General features: G+C 36.9%; 1 protein-coding gene and 1 pseudogene across 2 annotated transcripts in view; one reads left to right on the top strand and one right to left on the bottom strand.

Annotated features, from left to right (window-relative positions):
- LOC149744255 (uncharacterized) overlaps positions 1-3,947 on the bottom strand; it is an 85,495-nt pseudogene extending 81,548 nt beyond the window's left edge. Inside the window, exon 1 of the transcript XR_016391324.1 lies at positions 1-3,947. This exon is cut by the window's left edge and continues 27,353 nt beyond it. The product of XR_016391324.1 is annotated as an uncharacterized LOC149744255 (transcript).
- The window catches only part of SATL1 (spermidine/spermine N1-acetyl transferase like 1), a 25,503-nt gene extending 7,530 nt beyond the window's left edge, over positions 1-17,973 (top strand). Inside the window, 4 exon segments of the mRNA XM_089904915.1 lie at positions 15,803-15,883; positions 16,281-16,382; positions 16,937-16,977; positions 17,640-17,973. Coding sequence (XP_089761041.1) covers positions 15,803-15,883; positions 16,281-16,382; positions 16,937-16,977; positions 17,640-17,867 — 452 coding nt within the window. The 3' untranslated portion in view covers positions 17,868-17,973.
- The last annotated feature ends 1,670 nt before the right edge of the window (positions 17,974-19,643 follow it).

Raw genomic sequence — 19,643 nt, forward strand, 5'->3', positions numbered from 1 at the left:
AAGGTGACAAACTATTAGCCATACTTCAGCTACTGTGCTGAAGTTCTGTGGCACTCAAGGCAATCATGTATGTAATACACAACCTAAACAATTCCATATAAAAGCCCATATAAAAGCAGTAGCCTAGATTTTTTAAAAGAGTAAATATGTGGCTGGAACAAGGCACAGGTTATAGGTAAGGAAAACTTGTAAAAGAGTTTTGTAATGGAACTGTTTCCATATATATATATATATATGTATATGTATATAATTTAAATTAGGCCAAGTTTCTGTTCCCTTGGATCAGAGCATGTATTTTAATGGACAAAATAAAATACCAGAAGTTTTCTAGTGAAATCTATCTGCTGAAATGATGCTAGGCCTGGTTACAGATCTATAAGAACTGGGTTATCTACCTTCCCATGCCTTCCATTCTATTCTATCCCCAAAAGTTCCCACATCATTTCTCTAACTGGCATTAATCCGCATGACTAGGTCATCAATCAAAATGCTATGCCCAACATGTTAATTATTCTAGAAGCACATTTTTCCAGGTAGAAAATAATTTTAAAGGTTTTTTTTTCTTAGCTTAGTATCTGACGCCCAGTTGGCAATTAATAAATTTATTATTGAACGACAGTGAATCTTTCTATCCAGAAAACTTACCTTCCTTATCTTTCCAAACAGTGCCCATTGTTATCACCAAGGGAAAAATACATCACTAGATTCTCCGACTTCAGTGAACCTGTATCTGTGAAGTTCCTAACCACATTTACTTTTGAATTTGCCTCATGTACCTGAATATACACTAGATGTTTCTTGGAAATAATTCTAATGACTATTCAGTGTAGAAAAATAATAGAAAAGCTAAATTACTCTGCAGCACAGACATGAATATAATGATTAATTAGGTTTGGGATGTTATTCTCTGATACATACATGTCCATTCACCCTAACTCCTGTTCACTGATAAGTTTTCAAAGCATTCTCTCTTTGCTTTGCAAGGGATTTACGAGAGTTTGTCATCTACAAATTGTTTCCATCTACATATATATGTGTACATCTACAAACTGTTTCCATCTACATATATATGTGTAATATATATATATATATACATATATATAACACACACACACACACACACACACATATATAACTCACATATATAAATACTCATTCCTTAACTGAGTATTTTTCAGGTTTTACTTACTGCCCTGCCACTAAAATTCTTCCAACCATCCTTTGTATGAATCTGTTTTATCTTATTCTTAATCAAACAATACCACAGCATTATTTGGGGATCTAGTCACTTTATGTCTAGACAGCTATAACTTCTTGCTTACCAGACTTTCCATTTAATGCCTTTTATTATGGTGGTTCTCAAACTGTGGTTTTTGGACCATTGATGATCCATACGAAGGACTGTGTACTATTAATATCTGATTTTTGTTCCTTATGCAAACACTGAGTGCATACTAGGTGAAGGCCACGTGCTAAGTACTATAAAGGATATCAGATTATTAAATTATAGTCCCAGCCCTCAAAGAGTGTACAGCGTCTTAGGGAAGGTGCTCAAAACAGCAGCCAAGAGGCTCAAATTCCATTGGGCTCTGGTTGTACTGAGAATAAAATCCAAATTTCTTAGCAATGATGTACACAATCTGGCCCTTGCTGTCTTCCTTATATATTTTATACATTTTTTCCATTATAAATTTAATGCAATTCCAGTCAAAATCCCCAAATTTTCACGTGGAAGAATAAACATGTGACTGTTTCTAGAAAAATATCAAAAAGAAGAGTGATGAGGGGGAGAAGATCCCTATCAGATATTATAAAACTGTAAGTAATTAAAATACTATGGTAATCTATTACGATAGATGCAGAGATAGATCATTGGAACAGAATGGAGAGTCCAGAAATTCTGTTAAGTATATATGAGAATGTAGTACATGATAAAATGGAAACTTCAAGTCAGTTAATAAAAGATACATTATTAAATAAACAGTGTTGGGATAACTGGGAGAAAAAGAAAAAGGTGAAATTCCACCATCTTACATATACACACACAAACAAAACCAAATTAATCAATTTAATATAAGGAATTTAAAACAGACTGGTGGAGGAAGAGGAAGATGGCGGAAGAGTAAGACGTGGAGATCACCTTCCTCCCCACAGATACACCAGAAATACATCTACACATGGAACAACTCCTACAGAACACCTACTGAACACTGGCAGAAGACCTCAGATCTCCCAAAAGGCAAGACATTCCCCACATACCTGGGTAGGGCAAAAGAAAAAAGAATAAACAGAGACAAAAGGATAGTGACGGGACCTGCACCAGTGGGAGGGAGCCGTGAAGGAGGAAAGGTTTCCACATGCTAGGAAGCCCCTTTGCTGGCGGAGACTGTGGGTGGTGGAGGGGGAAAGCTTCGGAGCCGCGGAGAGCACAGCAGCAGGGTTGTGGAGGACAAAGCGGAGATATTCCCGCACAGAGGATCGGTGCCGACCGGCACTCAACAGCCCGAGAGGCTTATCTGCTCACCCGCTGGGGCGGGCGGGGCTGGGAGCTGAGGCTTGGGCTTCGGTCGGAGCTCAGGGAGAGGACTGTGGTTGGGGGCGTGAACACAGCCTGCAGGGGGTTAGTGCACCACGGCTAGCAGGGAGGGAGTCCGGGGAAAAGTCTGGAACTGCCAAAGAGGCAAGAGACTTTTTCTTCCCTCTTTGTTTCCTGGTGCGCAAGGAGAGGGGATTAAGAGCACTTCTTAAAGGCGCTCAAGAGACGGGTGTGAGCAGCAGCTAAAAGTGTGGACCCCACAGACGGGCATGAGACACTAAAGCTGCTGCTTCCGCCACCAAGAAGCCTGTGTGCGAGCACAGGTCACTATCCACACCCCCTTCCGGGGAGCCTGTGCAGCCCGCCACGGCCTGGGTCCCGGGATCCAGGGACAACTTGCCCGGGAGAATGCACGGCGCGCCTCAGGTTGGTGCAACGTCACGCTGGCCTCTGCCACCGCAGGCTCCCCCAACACTCTGTACTGCTCCCTCCCCCCAGCCTGAGTGAGCCAGAGTCCCCGAAGCAGCTGCTCCTTTAACCCTGTCCTATCTGAGCAAAGAACAGACGCCCTCCGGCGACCTACACTCAGAGGCGGGGCCAAAGGCAAAGCTGAGCCTCAGGAGCTGTGAGAACAAAGAAGAGAAAGGGAAATCCCTCCCAGCAGCCTCAGAAGCAGCAGAGTAAAGCTCCACAATAAACTTGATGTACCCTGCATGTGTGGAATACATGAATAGACAACGAATCATTCCAAATTGAGGAGGTGGATTTTGAGAGCAAGACTTACGATTTTTTCCCCTTTTCCACTTTTTGTGAGTGTGTATGTGTATGCTTCTGTGTGAGATTTTGTCTGTATAGATTTGCTTCCACCATTTGTCCTAGGGTTCTCTCCATCCGATTTTTTTTCTTAATAATTATTATTTTTATTTTAACAACTTTTATTTTATCGTACTTTATTTTATCTTATTCCTTCCTTTCTTTCGTTCTTCCTTTCTTTCTTTCCTTCCTTCCCTCCTTCCATCCTTCCCTCCCTTCTTCCTTCCTTCCTTCCTCCCTCTCTCTCATCTTCCCTTTCTTTCTTTCTTTCTTTTCTTTCTACATTTTCTCCCTTTTATTCTGAGTGATGTGGATGAAAGGCTCTTGGTGTCCCAGCCAAGAGTCAGTGCTGTGCCTCTGAGGTGGGAGAGTCAACTTCAGGACACTGGTCAACAAGAAACCACCCAGCACCACATAATATCAAATGGCGAAAATTTCCCAGAGATCTCCATCTCAACACCAGCACCCAGCTTCACTCAACGACTAGCAAGCTACAGTGCTGGACACCCTATGCCAAACAACTAGGAAGACAGGAACACAACCCCACCCATTAGCAGAGAGGCTGCCTAAAATCATAATAAGTCCACAGACACCCCAAAACACACCACCAGACATGGACCTGCCCACCAGAAAGACAAGATACAGCCTCATCCACCAGAACACAGGCACTAGTCCCCTCCACCAGGAAACCTACACAACCCACTGAACCAACGTTAGCCACTGGGGACAGACATCAAAAACAACGGGAGCTACAAACCTGCAGCCTGCAAAAAGGAGACCCCAAACACAGTAAGATAAGCAAAATGAGAAGACACAAAAACAAACAGCAGATGAAGGAGCAAGATAAAAACGCACCAGACCTAAAAAATGAAGAGGAAATAGGCAGTCTACCTGAAAAAGAATTCAGAATAATGAGAGTAAAGATGATCCAAAATCTTGGAAATAGATTAGACAAAATGCAAGGAACACTTAACAAGGATCTAGAAGAACTAAAGATGAAACAAGCAATGATCAACAACACAATAAATGAAATTGAAAATACTCTAGATGGGATCAATAGCAGAATAACTGAGGCAGAAGAATGGATAAGTGCCCTGGAAGATAAAATAGTGGAAATAACTACTGAAGAGCAGAATAAAGAAAAAAGAATGAAAAGAAGTGAGGACTGCCTCAGAGACCTCTGGGACAACATTAAACTCACCAACATTCGAATTATAGGGGTTCCAGAAGAAGAAGAGAAAAAGAAAGGGGCTGAGAAAATATTTGAAGATATTATACATGAAAACTTCCCTAATATGTGAAAGGAAATAGGTAATCAAGTCCAGGAAGCACAGAGAGTCCCATATAGGATAAATCCAAGGATAAATACGCCAAGACACATATTAATCAAATTGTCAAAAATTAAATACAAAGAAAACATATTAAAAGCAGCAAGGGGAAAAACAACAAAAAACACACAAGGGAATCCCCATAAAGTTAACAGCTGATCTTTCAGCAGAAACTCTGCAAGCCAAAAGGGACTGGCAGGATATATTTAAAGTGATGAAGGAGAAAAACCTGCAACCAAGATTACTCTACCCAGCAAGGATTTGATTCAGATTTGATGGAGAAATTAAAACCTTTACAGACAAGCAAAAGCTGAGAGAGTTCAGCACCACCAAACCAGCTTTACAACAAATGCTAAAGGAACTTCTCTAGACAAGAAACACAAGAGAAGGAAAAGACCTATAATAACAAACCCAAAACAATTTAGAAAACGGTAATAGGAACATACATATCGATAATTACCTTAAATGTAAATGGACTAAATGTTCCCACCAAAAGACACAGATTGGCTGAAAGGATACAAAAACAAGACCCATATATATGCTGTCTACAAGAGACCCACTTCAAACCTAGAGACACATACAGACTGAAAGTAAGGGGATGGAAAAAGATATTCCATGCAAATGGAAACCAAAAGAAAGCTGGAGTAGCAATTCTCATATCAGACAAAATAGACTTTAAAATAAGGACTATTAAAAGAGACAAAGAAGGACACTACATAATGATCAAGGGATGAAACGAAGAGGAAGGTATAACAATTGCAAATATTTATGCACCAAACATAGGAAAACCTCAATACAAAAGGCAAATACTAACAGCCATAAAAGGGGAAATCGACAGTAACACATTCATAGTAGGGGACTTTAACACCTCACTTTCACCAATGGACAGATCGTGCAAAATGAAAATAAATAAGGAAACACAAGCTTTAAATGATACATTAAACAAGATGGACTTAATTGATATTTATAGGACATTCCACCCAAAAACAACAGAATACACATTTTTCTCAAGTGCTCATGGAACATTCTGCAGGACAGATCATATCTTGGGTCACAAATCAAGATATGAAAATTGAAAAAAAGTTGAAATTTTATCAAGTATCTTTTCTGACCACAAAGCTATGAGACAAGATATCAATTACAGGAAGAGATCTGTAAAAAATACAAACACATGGAGGCTAAACAATACAATACTTAATAACAAAGTGATCACTGAAGAAATCAAAGAGGAAATAAAAAATACCTAGAAACAAGTGACAGTGGAGACACGATGACCCAAAACCTATGGGATGCAGCAAAAGCAGTTCTAAGAGGGAAGTTTATAGCAATATAATCTTACCTTAAGAAACAGGAAACATCTCGAATAAACAACCTAAACTTCCACCTAAAGGAATTAGAGAAAGAAGAACAAAAAATCCCAAAGTTAGCAGAAGGAAAGAAATCATAAAGTTCAGATCAGAAATAAATGAAAAAGAAATGAAAGAAACGATAGCAAAGATCAATAAAACTAAAAGCTTGTTCTTTGAGAAGATAAATAAAAGTGATAAACCATTAGCTAGACTCATCAAGAAGAAAAGGGAGAAGACTCAAATCAATAGAATTAGAAATGAAAAAGGAGAATAACAACTTACACTGCAGACATACAAAAGATCATGAGAGATTACTACAAGCAACTCTATGCCAATAAAATGGACAACCTGGAAGAAATGGACAAATGTTTAGAAATGCACAACTTGCAAAGACTGGATCAGGAAGAAATAGAAAATATGAACAGACCAATCACAAGCACTGAAATTGAAACTGTGATTAAAAATCTTCCAACAAACAAAAGCTCAGGACCAGATGGCTTCACAGGCGAATTCTATCACACATTTAGAGAAGAGCTAACACCTATCCTTCTCGAACTCTTCCAAAATATAGCAGAGGGAGGAACACTCCCAAGCTTCTTCTACGTGGCCACCATCACCCTGATACCAAAACCAGACAAAGATGTCAAAAAGAAAGAAAACTACAGGTCAATATCACTGATGAACATAGATGCAAAAATCCTCAACAAAATACTAGCAAACAGAATCCAACAGCACATTAAAAGGATCATACACCATGATCAATGGGGTTTATTCCAGGAATGCAAGGATTCTTCAATATACGCAAATCAATCAACGTGACACACCATATGAACAACTTGGAGAAAAACCGTATGATCATGTCAATGGATGCAGAGAAAGCTTTTGAAAAATTCAACACCCATTTATGATAAAAACTCTGCAGAAAGTAGGCATAGAGGGAACTTTCCTCAACATATAGGCCATATATGACAAACCCACAGCCAATTTCGTCTTCAATGGTGAAATACTGAAAGCATTTCCAGTAAGATCAGGAACAAGACAAGGTTGCCCACTCTCACCACTCTTACTCAACATAGTTTTGGAAGTTTTAGCCACAGCAATCAGAGAAGAAAAGGAATCCAAATCGGAAAAGAAGAAGTAAAGCTGTCACTCTTTGCAGAGGTCATGATACTATACATAGAGAATCCTAAAGATGCTAACAGAAAACTACTAGAGCTAATCAATGAATTTGGTAAAGTAGCAGGATACAAAATTAATGTACAGAAATCTCTGGCATTCCTATACACTAATGCTGAAAAATCTGAAAGTGAAATCAAGAAAACACTCCCATTAACCATTGCAACAAAAAGAATAAAATATCTAGGAATAAACCTACCTAAGGAGACAAAAGACCTGTATGCAGAAAATTGTAAGACACTGATGAAAGAAATTAAAGATGATACAAATAGATGGAGAGATATACCATGTTCTTGGATTGGAAGAATCAACATTGTGAAAATGACTCTACTGCCCAAAGCAATCTACACATTCAATGCAATCCCTATGAAACTACCACTGGCATTTTTCACAGAATTAGCACAAAAAATTTCACAATTTGTATGGAAACACAAAAGACCCCGAATAGCCAAGCAATCTTTACAACGAAAAACGGAGCTGGAGGAATCAGGATCCCTGTCTTCATACTATACTACAAAGCTACAGTAATCAAGACAGTATGGTACTGGCACAAACACAGAAAGATAGATCAATGGAACAGGATAGAAAGCCCAGAGGTAAACCCATGCACATATGGTCACCTTATCTTTGATAAAGGAGGCAGGAAGGTACAGTGCAGAAAGGACAGCTTCTTCAATAAGTGGTGCTGGGAAAACTGGACAGGTACATGTAAAAGTATGAGATTAGAACACTCCCTAGCACCATACACAAAAATAAGCTCAAAGTGGATTAAAGACCTACATGTAAGGCCAGAAACCATCCAGCTGTTAGAGGAAAGCATAGGCAGAACACTCCATGACATAAATCACAGCAAGATCCTTTTTGACCCACCTCTTAGAGAAATGGAAATAAAAACAAAAATAAACAAATGGGACCTAATGAAACTTCAAAGCTTTTGCACAGCATAGGAAACTATAAACAAGACCAAAAGACAACCCTCAGAATGGGAGAAAATATTTGCAAATGAAGCAACTGACAAAGGATTAATCTCCAAAATTTATAAGCAACTCATGCAGCTCAATAACAAAAAAACAAACAACCGAATTCAAAAATGTGCAGAAGACGTAAATAGACATTTCTCCAAATAAGATATAAAGACTGCCAACAAACACATGAAAGAATGCTCAACATCCTTAATCATTAGAGAAATGCAAATCAAAACTACAATGTGATATCATCTCACACCAGTCAGAATGGCCATCATCAAAAAATCTAGAAATAATAAATGCTGGAGAGGTTGTGGAGAAAAGGGAACACTCTTTCACTGCTGGTCGGAATGTGAATTGGTTCAGCCACTATGGAGAACAGTATAGAGGTTCCTTAGAAAACTACAAATACAAGTACCATATGACCCAGCAATCTGACTACTGGGCATATACCCTAAGAAAACCATAATTCAAAGGGAGTCATGTACCAAAATGTTCATTTCAGCTCTATTTACAATAGCCCGGATATGGAAACAACCTAAGTGTCCATCATAGGATGAATGGATAAAGAAGATGTGGCACATATATACAATGGAATATTACTCAGCCATAAAAAGAAACGAAATTGAGCTATTTTTAATGAGGTGGATAGACCTAGAGTCTGTCATACAGAGTGAAGTAAGTCAGAAAGTGAAAGAGAAATACCGTATGCTAACACATATATATGGAATTTAAGAAAAAAAAATATGAAGAACCTAGGGGTAAGACAGGAATAAAGACACAGACCTACTAGAGAATGGACTTGAGGATATGGGGAGGGGGAAGGGTAAGCTGTGAGAAAGCGAGAGAGAGGCATGGACATATATACACTACCAAACATAAAATAGATAGCTAGTGGGAAACAGCCGCATAGCACAGGGAGATCAGCTCGGTGCTTTGTGACCACCTAGAGGGGTGGGGTAGGGAGGGTGGGAGGGAGGGAGATGCAAGAGGGAAGAGATATGGGAACATATGTATATGTATAACTGATTCGCTTTGTTATAAAGCAGAAACTAACTCTCCATTGTAAAGCAATTATACTCCAATAAAGATGTAAAAAAAAAAACCTGATTGGTGGTTGTTAGAGGGGGGAGGTAGGGGTGGGGGCAATGGGTGATGGTAGTTAAAAGTTAAAGGTTTCCAGGTAAATAAGCTCTGGGGATGTCATGTACAGTATGGTGACTATAGTTAACAAAACCATAGTGTATATCTAAAAGGTATTAAGAGAGTACATCTTAAAAGTTCTCATCACAAGAAATAAATTGTAACTATGTGAGATTATTGATGTTAACTAACCTTATCGTGGTAATCATTTCACAACATATACATACATCAATTCATTACATTGCCCACCTTGGACTAATACAATGTTATATGTCAGTTATATCTTAATAAAACTGGAAAAAATAAACAAAAATTAAGAAGGGAACAGAAGTGACTATTTTTATAATCCAAAAGTGGGGATTTCCCTTCCAAGCTTGAGATCCAAACTATGAGGAATTGACTTGAATGTGTAGAATTATTTTAAAAACCAAATAAACAAAGTCTAAAGTTAAATTGGGAAGAACACCTCACAAGCAATCACAACAGACTTCTCCGTAAAGTCTATGAGCTTTATAATTCATAGACTTTGTGATATCTACCTTGAATGCTCAGAAAAACTTTTGGCTTTACTTCCTGATTTCTGGTTGTATCCAAGGCTAGTTACCTAGACAGTTGACCTTCACAGGAATGATGTATCGACATAGTTAATCATCTCTCTATATATTGTCTTGTTGCATATGCTGTTTTGGATTTTAAGTTTCTAGATGACTGGAGTTAAGTCTGACTCACTTTTAATACTACCCAGGACGTCGTATGTTAATAAATACTCAATAAAATCTTAATGCCTATCATCTTTAGAATTTGTTACTAGGAATTCTCTGGCGGTCCACTGGTTAGGACTTGGCACTTTCACTGCTGTGGGCCAGTTTCAATCCCTGGTCAGGGAACTAAGATCTCACTAGGTGCTCAGTACAGCCAAAAAATTTAAAAAAGTAATTTGAAAAGTAATTAAAAAAATTTTGTTACTAAACCATAAACTGAATGTTTTCTCTACTTTGACAGGAATTGGCTGCCTGTGAAAACATGCTAGATGCAATGAAGTTAACAGCAAAGGGTAAGATGTTTTATGGTATTTTCAGAGCTAGAAAAAGAAGCATGGCATAATGTGTGCACAAAGCACTACTTGTACCTAGATATGTGGACACTGTTGTCCTTGGTACACAAAGAAGTTGTCATTAATAGTATTTAGATATACAGGGCAAAAGTTTGTATAAAAAGCTATTGTTTAATAGCTTTGTCAGTGCACCACTATTTTATATTTTCCTCATTTTTAAAGTATGAAATTGATAGTTAAGAGCTTTTACATCTTTACAGTGTCAATAAATTTCAACTAATTTTGGAAATGTAAAATGAGAAGTGTAGTTGTCAAAGACAATATAATTTAATGCCCAATGTTAGTAGTAGCTTGATAGGATGAAATGGATAAAAGCAAAATGACTTAAAATTATTTTCAAGATATTTACTACATTTTGAGAGCCAGCAATATTAATAGCCAATGCTAGTGTTTTATGATGAATTGCAACATTTTAGGCAGGAAACGTGAACACTGAGAGAAGAGATGATTAAAGTGTACAGACAGTCCCTGACTTACTTACGGTATGACGTTGAACAATTTTTCAACTTTATAAAGCAATACGCATTCAGTAGAAACTGTACCTCAAATTTTGAATTTTGTCTTTTTCCTGGGCTAGCTATATGCAATAGGATACTCTCTTATGATGCTGGGCAGCAGCAGTGAGCCACAGCTCCTAGTCAGCCATGTGATCATGAGGGTAAATAACTGATACACTTACAACCATTCTGTACCCATACAACCATTCTATTTTCACTTAGTATTCAATAAATTACATGAGATATTTGACACTTTATTATAAAATGGGCTTTGTGTTAGATGATTTTGCCCAACTCTAGGCTAATGCAAGTGCTCTGAGCAGGTTTAAGGTAGGTCAGGCTAAGCTATGATGTTTGATAGGTTAGGTGTATTAAATGCATTTTCGACTTTTATGACATTTTCACCTTATGATGGGTTTATCAGGATGTAACCCTATTGTAGGTCAAGAAAAGTCTGTATAAAATTATACACTTGGAATTCTAAATGAATTTGAGGATCAGCTTTACCACTCCTGTAAAAAAGGATGTTAGAATTTTGATAAGGACGACATTGAATCTTTAGATCACTTTGGGTACTATTGACATCTTAACAATGTTAAGTCTTATCTATGAACACGGGATATCTTTTAATTTATTTAGGTCTTTAACTTCTTTCAGCAATGTTTTATAGTTTTTAGTATGCAAGTATTTCACCTCCTTGCGTAGATTCTTTCCTAGGTATTTAATTATTTTAGAGGAGATTGTAAATGAAATTGCTTTTTAAATTTACTTTTTGGTTTATTCTTTGCTGGTGTATAGAAATAAAACTGATTTTTTTGGTTGATCTTGTAGCCTGCAACTTTAATGAATTAATTTATTAGTGTTAGTAGCTTTCTTTGGATTCTTTGGGATTGTCAATCAGTAGGATCATGTCATCTGCAAATAGAGATAATTTTACTTCTTCCTTTGTAATTTGGATGGCTTTTATTTCTTTTTCTTGTCTAATTGTCTAACTTCCAGTACAATGTTGAACAGCAGTGGTGAGAGTGGGCATCCTTGTCTTGTTCCTAATCTTAGGGGGAATGCTTTCAGTCACTCACCATTAAAGTTAACTTTTTTTAAAAAAAGGTACCCATTATCATGTTAGGGATTTCCCTCTATTCCTAGTTTTCTAAGGGCTTTCATCATAAAAGGGTGTTGGATTTTGTCAATTGCCTTTTCTACACCAATTGAGATGGTCTTGTGTTTTTTTCCCCCTTTGATTGATTTCCTTATGTTGAACCATCCTTTCGTTCCTAGGATCAATCACACGGTCATAGTGAATGATCCTTTTAATATGCTGTTGAGTTCAATTTGCTATTTTGTTGAGTATTTTTGCATCTGTATTGATAAGAGATATTTATTTGCCTTTTTTTCTGCTAGATTTGAGCTTAGTTTACTCCTTTTTCTAGTTTCTAATGTGTAAGATTAGGTCACGACTTGAGATCTTTCTTCCTCCCTCCCTCCCTTCCTTCCCTTTCTTCCCTTCTTTCTTTCTTTCTTTCTTTCTTTCTTTCTTTCTTTCTTTCTTTCTTTCTTTCCTTCCTTCCTTCCTTTTTCTTTCCTTTATTTCTTCCTTTCCTTTCCTTTCCTTCCTTCCTTTCCTCCCTCCCTCCCTTCTACTTCCTTCTTTCCTTCCTTCTTTCCTTTCTTTCTTTCCCTCCCTCCCTCCCTTCCTTTTTTAATGTTGGAATTTACAACTATAAGCTCCCTTCTGAGCACTTCTTTCACTGAATCCCATAAGTTTTTTATATTGCTTTCATTCTCATTTATCTCTGTTTTCTAATTTCTCTTGTTATTTCTACTTTGAGCCAAAGTTGTTTGAGTGCATTGTTTAATTTCCACATATTTGTGAATTCCCTAGTTTCCATCTATCAGTTTCTAGTTTCAATCCATTGTGATTGGAGAAGGTACTTTGTATGGTTTCAATCTTTCAAAATGTATTAAGACTTGCTTTTTGGCCTAACATATGATATATCCTAGAGAAAGTTCAAGAAAAATTGTGTATTATGTTGTTGGGTGGGATGCACTGTATATTTCTGTTAGGTCCAATTGATCTATAGTTTTGTTCAAATAATCTATTAACATATTTATCATTGGTCTGTTTGTTAAGTACATTACTGAAATTGATGTAATGAAGTTTTCGAATATTATTTTAGAGCTCTTTCTATCTTCAATTCTGTCAATATTTGCTTCATATATTTTGGAGCTCTGATGTTTGGTGCATAAATGTTTATAAATGTTATATCTTCTTGGTAAACTGAACCTTCTATCACTATATAATATCCTTCTCTTCAGTAAGAGTTTTTTACTTAAAGTCTATTTTGTCTTATATTAGTACATCCATCCCAGCTTTCTTTTGATTACTATTTTCATGAAATGTCTTTTTCCATCATTTCACTATCAACCTTTTTTTTTTTAATCTAAAGTAAGTGTCTTACAGACAGCATATAGTTGGATCATTTTTAGAAGTTCATTCTGCTAATCTCTTTTGATTAGAGCATTTAATCCATTTACATTTAAAGTAATTACTGATAAGGAGGGACTTCTGACATTTTCCTATTTGTTTTCTATATAGTTTTTTGTCCTTCACTTCCAACATTGCTACCTTCGTTTGTATTTAGTTGATTTTTGTAGTAAAATGTTTTGATTCCCTTCTCATTTCCTTATGTATATATTCTATAGACATTTTCTTTGTTGTTATTGTGGGGATTACATTTAACATCTTAAAGTTATAACAATAAAATTTGAATTTATACTAGCTTGATTTCAATAGCATACAAAAACTCTTCTCCTGTACATGTCAATTCCCCTTTTATGTTATTGATGTCACAGATTACATCTTTATACATTGTGTGCCCAAGAACACACACTAATGACTAATTTTATGCACTTGTCTTTTAAATCATGTAGAAAATAAAAAGAACTACAAACAAATTTAAAATAACACTAGTTCTTTATAATTCCCCATGTATTTACCTTTAACTAGGCACCATTACCTTTATCTTTATTTCTTCATATGGCTTTGAGTTACTACCTAGTTTCCTTCAACCTGAAGGACTCCTTTTAGCATTTTATGCAGGGCAGGTCTAGAGATAACAAACTTCCTCAGGTTCTTTGTTTAGGGGGGATGAGTCTGGGGATACCTTAATTTCTCTTTTTTTTTTGCAGTATGTGGGCCTCTCACTATTGTGGCCTCTCCCGTTGTGGAGCACAGGCTCCGGACGTGCAGGCTCAATGGCCATGGCTCACGGGCCCAGCTGTTCTGTGGCATGTGGGATCCTCCCGGACCGGGGCATGAACCCATGTCCCCTGCATCAACAGGCGGACTCTCAACCACTGCGCCACCAGGGAAGCCCCCTCTCCTTCATTTTTGAAGGACAGTTTTGGTGGATATAGAATTCTTGGTTGACAAGTTTCTGCACTTCTCCCCTCCTTCCCTGTCCCCAGTACTTTGAGTATATCAATCCACTGCCTTCTGGCTTCCAAGGTTTCTGATGAGAAAGCAGATGATAATCCCATTGAAGATCCATTGTATGTGACAAGTTACTTCTGCCTTGCTGCTTTCAAGATTTTCTCTTTGTCTTTCAACAGCCTGATTACGTGTCTTGGTGTTGACTTTTTGGGGTTTATACCACTTGGAGTTTGTTGAACTTGGATTTGTAGATTGATGTATTTCATCAAATCTGGGAAGTTTTCAGTTGTTATTCAAATATTTTTTCCTTTCTCTCTCTTCTTCTGAGAGTCCCATAATATGTATCTTGGTCCATTTGATGGTGTTCCACAGATACCTTAGGCTCTTTGCTTTTCTTCATCTATTTTGTTCCTCAGACTTGATAATTTCAGTTGTCCTATCTTCAAGTTAACTCATTCTTTCTTCTGCTTGCTTAGAAATTCTGATTTTGAATCCCTAGAGTGCACTTCTCATATATTATACTTTTCAGCTTCAGAGTTTTTTGATGGGAATTGTTTTTTTAATAATTTCTATTTATTGATATTCCTATTTTGTTTATACATCTTTTTCTTGTCTTTGTGCATGTCACCCTTTAGCTCTTTTAGCACCTTTAAGTCTTTGTTTAGTAAGTCTGACATCTGGGGTTCCTCAGGTATGTTTTCTGTTAATTTACTTGGTTCCTTTGAATGGGCTATACTTTCCATTTTCTTTGTATGCACTGTGATTTTTTGTTGTTGAAAACTGGACATTTTAATTTTATAATGTGTCAACTCTTGAAATCAAATTCTCTTGCTTCCCCAGGGTTGGCTGTTTTTTTATTGTTATAGGGTGCCTGTGTCAGAGATCAATCTGAGTTAAATGTTTAAAGGTATTTTAAGGTCTTTTCTAAGTCTGTGTCTTTCCCTGATCATACATGGTGGCTTTCTAGATTCTCCTGTATACATGGTTGTTTTTGAATGTCTAACAAAACTGGTGTGGCTCCTTTAAATCTCCTAGAAGCTGCTTTAGTTGGTGGAGGTTAGAAAAATAGCGGCCAACCTCTAGGTCCTCACCTCAGCATTGAGAGTAGCAATCCACTCCAGCAATTCAGGAGTCTCAGCAGTCCCTACAACTGCCTGCCGTGAGATGAGGTAGGACATGATGGAGTTGGGGTGTGTGTGCTTGGAAACCACCACTGGGCTGATGGCTGAATTTTGCCAAAATTAACTGCAATTTACCAGTCAAGCTGTCCTCTGGAAGTTGTAAGTATTCAAATAAACTCTACTGTTCCAAAATATTCACTTCAGGCAGTTTATGCCAGTACAGTTGTTGTATAGGTGAAGAAAGGAATTCTGGTGCTGCCAACTCCACCATCTTCCTTTTCTCTACTGTAAATTTTCTAACATATTTTATGTGAATTGATATTTCAGATGTACTCAGGGGTGGCTTTGGGGACCATCCCCTTTTCTACTGCTTGATTGCAGAAGTACACAATCATCAAAAACCATTAGGTAAAATAAACCTTCCTTTTTCAATTTAATCTAGAGTATATTTTCTCTATCCTGAAAACAAAGTACAGTTTGATAGCATATAATTACTATTAAGCAGAGGAGAAGAGCATAAGTACATAAACTGAGTCTTGTTTTTAAGAGAAAATGTATGGTATGTACTTATGTTTGTAAATGCATAGAAAAAAAATTTAGGAAGAATATACTCCACACTGTTAAAAGATGGGTTATCTCTTAAAGGTTGTATTATAAAGGACTTAAACCTTCTACCTTATACATTTCTGTATTGCTTGAAATTTTGTCCAGCAAGCTTTTATTACTTTAATAGTTATTTTGGAGGAAAGAACATTACAAGATTCAAAGCATTAACCTCTTTATACCCTCTCTTTCCTCTTCCTAGGCAAAGTGACTGTTGGATTTGCCATGTACTACTTTACATATGACCCCTGGATTGGCAAGTTACTTTACCTAGAGGACTTTTATGTCATACAAGCTTACTGAGGTCAAGTAACAGTTATAGTATTACTTATACTTTAAAAATTAAAATGGTATATTTTAATTTAAGGAGAGTTAGTATAAATGTGTTTAAGTTAGTTTATGTAACTCATTTCTATTTCATAAGCCTGATCACTATCCTAGTTATCCTTGCTTATGGTGAAGACTCAATCACAGATTAGAAAAAGATTTATTAGTTCCCATCAAGGCTTGAATAAGCCAAGTTATGAAAGCTATACTTTCATGTTTAAAACGTGCTTTTACATTTTGTGTTGGTTTGTCTAAAATGAATGAGAAATATATTCTGTGATAAGATGATAGTGATAGGGACACATTTCCTCTTCACTGATCTTTAAAGTAAATCCAAAATCTTTTCCATTACCTTTGGAACCACATGCCAATTAGGAAAAAGAGATATGAAAAACATTCATGAGTTGAATTTCAACACAAGCTATTACTAATATGTAACAACCAGATACAGGGTTTAAAGTAAAGCAAATAACTTTTTAAATGGAGTTTTTCAACTTATGTTTTTTTCATTTTGCATTATCTATTTAAAAGGTCTAGGTATTGGAGCTGAAATGCTGAAGAGGCTAGGTCAGGTATATATTACAGTTAGTATTCTTATTCTATATGCTATCCTTTTCTTCATCAAATGTTATTACTTAACATGGCATAAATTAGATAATTTATCTTAACATCTGAACATAATCTCAAAATATGCTTAATTTTTTAATTCTAATTACACTGGATCTTCAAATCAGATATTCATACAGGTCATAATTGAGTTATGTTTAATTAAGAGTTGTGTTCTATATAACACACAACCACATTATATGCCTCTGTGCTACAAAGCAGAAGTAAGCAAAAGGGAGATCAGAAGGCAATTTTACCCATAAAATAGGTCTACAGTATGAATATGAGAACAGTATAAAAAGATTCTTTTATATTTTGGAAATACACATGAGAATTTTAGGTAAACTTTTTCTATAGAATAAAGAAAAAAATAGTGAAGTAGATTTATATAAAACCAATGAGTAGACTTTGCAAATGTGTTTTGGACTTCTAAAGAAAGTATTTTAAAACTTGATGGGAATTTTTTTCTTTTTACAGATTTAGAGAAGTCCAAGAGATAACTATTGTATTATTTTTTGGGAGTATTTTACACACACACAGTGCCTTGCATACAGACCTTTAATAAAATAAATGTACTAATGAAGATTATACTTTCAAGTAACAGTAATATCCATTTGTTTTTAAACAGATAGCCGTCAGAAGCCAGTGTAACTGCATGAAGTTTCTGGTTGTCATTTGGAACCAGGCTTCTACTGACTACTATACTAGTCGAGGGGCTTTAGACCTTTCCTCCGAGGAGGGCAGGCATCTGTTCAGGTTTAACAGAGAAGAACTAATGGACACGGCAGGGGAAGAGTTAAAGATGACTCATCACAAATTGTCCCAGTACAGGCTCCAATATTTAAATGTCACCTGAGTCCAACAGCAGTTTGATTTTGAGTGTTGTACAATACAAGTGAACAAACTCTCGTTTCAGCAGATCTTTTACTCTGAAGGAGATTTTACCAGTCAACTTTCCATTATCCAAACTAATATACTAATGGCTAGTAGCAGAGCTAATGATCCAAAATAGCAGATAATTCAAAAGTAACTTACACTTGGCTTTAGGATATTTATTTTTTATCCTCCATATCTTATTATATTTCAAATGCTTATATTTTTACACACTAACAGACCTGAAATCAGGGTATTATCATTAACTGGCAGCATGTTTTATTTTTTAACATCTTTATTGGAGTATAACTGCTTTACAATGTGTGTTAGTTTCTGCTTTATAACAAAGTGAATCAGTTATACATATACATATGTTCCCATATCTCTTCCCTCTTGCATCTCCCTCCCTCCCACCCTCCCTACCCCACCCCTCTAGGTGGTCACAAAGCACCGAGCTGATCTCCCTGTGCTATGTGGCTGCTTCCCACTAGCTATCTATTTTATGTTTGGTAGTGTATATATGTCCATGCCACTCTCTCACTTTGTCACAGCTTACCCTTCCCCCTCCCCATATCCTCAAGTCCATGCTCTAGTAGGTCTGTGTCTTTATTACTGTCTTGCCCCTCAGTTCTTCATGAACTTTTTTTTTCTTAGGTTCCATATATATGTGTTAGCATACAGTATTTGTTTTTCTCTTTCTGATTTACTTCACTCTGTATGACAGACTCTAGGTCCATCCACCTCACTACAAATAACTCAATTTCGTTTCGTTTTATGGCTGAGTAATATTCCGTTGTATATATGTGCCACATCTTCTTTATCCATTCATCTGTTGATGGACACTTAGGTTGCTTCCATGTCCTGGCTATTGTAAATAGAGCTGCAATGAACATTTTGGTACATGACTTTTTGAATTATGGTTTTCTCAGGGTATATGCCCAGTAGTGGGATTGCTGGGTCATATGGTAGTTCCAGTTTTAGTTTCTTAAAGAACGTTCATACTGTTCTCCATAGTGGCTGTACCAATTTACATTCCCACCAACAGTGCAAGAGGGTTCCCTTTTCTCTACACCCTCTCCAGCATTTTTTTCTAGATTTTTTGATGATGGCCATTCTGACCGGTGTGAGATGATATCTCATTGTAGTTTTGATTTGCATTTCTCTAATGATTAATGATGTTGAGCATTCTCTCATGTGTTTATTTGGCAATCTGTATATCTTCTTTGGAGAAATGTCTATTTAGGTCTTCTGCCCATTTTTGGATTGGGTTGTTTGGTTTTTTGATATTGAGCTGCATGAGTTGCTTGTATGTTTTGGAGATTAATCCTTTGTCAGTTGCTTCATTTGCAAATATTTTCTCCCATTTTGAGGGTTGTCTTTTTGTCTTGTTTATGGTTTCCTTTGCTGTGCAAAAGCTTTGAAGTTTCATTAGGTCCCATTTGTTTATTTTTGTTTTTATTTCCATTTCTCTAGGAGGTGTGTCAAAAAGGGCTTCCCTGATGGCGCAGTGGTTGAGAGTCCACCTGCCAATGCAGCGGACAGAGGTTTGTGCCCTGGTCCGGGAAGATCCCACATGCCACAGAGCGGCTAGGCCCGTGAGCCATGGCCCCTGAGCCTGCGTGTCCGGAGCCTGTGCTCTGCAACGGGAGAGGTCACAACAGTGAGAGGCCCGCGTACTGCAAAAAAAAAAAAAAAAAAAAGGATCTTGCTGTGATTTATGTCACAGAGTGTTCTGCCTATGTTTTCCTCTAAGAGTTTG

Source organism: Delphinapterus leucas, chromosome X, assembly GCF_059928025.1.
Source record: "Delphinapterus leucas isolate spDelLeu-1000000601 "Yukka" chromosome X, BTC_Dleu_Yukka2, whole genome shotgun sequence".
Taxonomy (NCBI): domain Eukaryota; kingdom Metazoa; phylum Chordata; class Mammalia; order Artiodactyla; family Monodontidae; genus Delphinapterus; species Delphinapterus leucas.